The 2,616-nt window shown below is 46.9% G+C and overlaps 1 protein-coding gene across 1 annotated transcript in view; it reads left to right on the forward strand.

Moving 5' to 3' along the window:
• Window positions 1–2,315: 2,315 nt before the first annotated feature.
• Window positions 2,316–2,616, forward strand: part of LOC133114952 (voltage-dependent T-type calcium channel subunit alpha-1I-like) — a 189,060-nt gene continuing 188,759 nt past the window's right edge. Inside the window, 1 exon segment of the mRNA XM_061224646.1 lies at window positions 2,316–2,554. Within this exon segment, the coding sequence (XP_061080630.1) occupies window positions 2,316–2,554 (239 nt within the window).

Here is a 2,616-nt window from a genome sequence, read left to right on the forward strand (position 1 = left end):
TGCCTCGCTCCAGCGGGGATGCGAACAGAGTCACACACTAATGGGGAAACTACAACTCCCCTGGGTCCGCAGTGCATATAGCAATGTCATAGCTTAATACAGGCACCTATTACTCTGTATACATAATGGCTTCTTTTATACTGTCCATTAAATGTTGGCCGGGGCTGAAGGTCAAACTTCTTATTTAAAAATATATTTATGCATTGTGTCTTCACTGTACCCTGAGGAGACGCGTCTCTCCATTTACCCTTTTAATTATTTAGCCTCGTTTTATTTTATTAATTGACAATGTGCTTTCCTGAAAAAGTATTTTGAATAATTGTGTTTAGAAACCCAGTCACACTAAATGGATAAAAGCATTCATATGTGGTCACGAGATTCAGCTGTTGTTCAGACCAAATGTCCAATATCTCAGAAACTGCTGATCTCCTGTGATTTTCATGCACAAGTCTGTTGAGTTTGCAGAGAATGGTGTGGCCTGTAGTGTAGTGGTTAAGGTACATGACTGGGACCCTCGGTGGTGATCCCCGGTGTAGCCACTATAAGATCCGCACAGCCGTTGGGCCCTTGAGCAAGGCCCTTAACCCTGCATTGCTCCAGGGGAGGATTGTCTCCTGCTTAGTCTAATCAACTGTACGTGGCTCTGGATAAAAGCATCTGCCATATGCTATTAATGTAATGTAATGTAATGAAAAACCAAAAACATCCAGTGAGCAGTCATGGGCAGAAACGCCTTGTTAATGAGAGAGGAGAAGGGCCAGACTGGTCAAAGTTGACAGGAAGGTGACAGTAACGCAAATAACCACACATTACAACAGTGGCATGCAGAAGAGCATCTCTGAACACACAACGCGTCAAACCTCTAAGTGGATAGGCTACAGCAGCAGAAGACAAATACGTCTAAAAAAATCTAAGTCGAATAAATACCTAATAAAGTGTCACTGAGTTTATAATGCTTGTAGGGTTTTATTATGAATGATTTATGAAGATGTTCTACAACATTAGTTAAGGCAGTATACGTGAAGACTTAGACAGCAGGCTTCCTGTAAACTGTGTCCATGAGTTCATATACAGCCGACAGTAAGTACTGGGCTATATCAGCATTCCTGCAGCATATGGCTTTGTGCTGGCCAGTTCCTCATTATAGCTCAATGGTATGCATTCATAATTAACAGGCTGTGTTCCTAAGGTATGGAAGGAGCCCAGGCAATTACAGAGCAGGGAAATTCAGCCGTATACCACAGCTCTCTGTTCTGTTCTGAGAGGTCAGGTTATGATGAGAGAGAGAGAGAGCCAACTGCATCTCCTATTCTGCTCAATTATAATAATAATACTCTCAACCCACTTATTTCACGGTTAACGATAAGGGATTTATTGCTGGGTTTATTTTTATATGTGCTTTCATGGTATATAATTTTTGACCTTTCTGGAAGGAGAAATCGTCCTTTCACAACTTCTCACCGGTTGTCATAAATCAAAGGTGCTGATATGCAGGAAAGATAATATTTTGGGTTGTTATGGCGGCTGCTTACGGAGGGATTTTTAACAGAAAACAGTTTTCTTAAAGTTCAGTCTGGGTGAACGTGCCGCTATCCCGCCGTCCTGTCTGTCTGTTCGGCGTGCGTTCGCCCCCCTGGTGACAAAACGCCGCTGCCCCCCAGATGATAAGATCTTCAAATCCCATCAGCGCGAGGGGCGACGAGCTGTTTCAGACGCGACGGCGGTTTAGCCGAACGACAGCGCATCAGATGAGATCAGAATCAGATCATCTCTGCTGCGGTCCCTGCTGTGCCAGTCGCGCTGGATGAGGGCTTCCGCTAAACGCTGGCGGTATAAACGCTCTTTATAATGCGGCTGAAACACGAGGCAGCGGGGAAAAAAGACTGGCGTGTCACTCTTTCTGAGTGGAGGGTGTCGCGTTGCACATTGGTTATTGACTGCGATAAACAATCGGAGGTTGCTGTTTGCTGAAGAGGTGGAAGCAGTGGCAGTTGAACTCGAGGTGACCGGGATGTAGACGTGTCTGTCTGTCTGTCTGTCTGTGATCTTACAGAGGAAGTGCGCTCACTGATTCAGCCTGGGGCTCTGCCTACTGCACAGTTTTGGAAAAAAATGCATTCTGGGTAGAGTTTGTGCGTCCATCTCATTTGCATAAAGTATTCTCTAACCAATCAGGTGCCTGAAATGTTTCACGGTAAAGTCAAACAAACACGTTTAAAAAAAAAAAAATAAAATAAAATGATGGAGAGTGTAATTACCCTTTAACCCGTTTAACCCTTGGTGGTCTCTGCCCCTCCACAGACCGCCGTGTTTCCATGACGACCGAGGAGGGTCCCGGATCGCCGGGCGTGGCCCAGGTGGGGGCGGGGCTCTGCGAGGACTACGGCCCCGCCCAGGGGGAGGAGTTCCTGGAGGAGGTGGGGCTGGGCGATGACGTCAGCAGTGACCTGGGCGGGCTGGTGGTCCCGTTTCCTGAGCTGGCCCCGGTGGTCTTCTTCTGCCTCAAACAGACCACCTGCCCCCGCAGCTGGTGCATCCGCATGGTCACCAGCCCATATCCTTTACCCCGGTACAACTACCCCTGTTACAACTGCACTGTCTCCTTTACCCCGTTAC

This window comes from Conger conger, chromosome 16 (genome assembly GCF_963514075.1).
Source record: "Conger conger chromosome 16, fConCon1.1, whole genome shotgun sequence".
Taxonomy (NCBI): domain Eukaryota; kingdom Metazoa; phylum Chordata; class Actinopteri; order Anguilliformes; family Congridae; genus Conger; species Conger conger.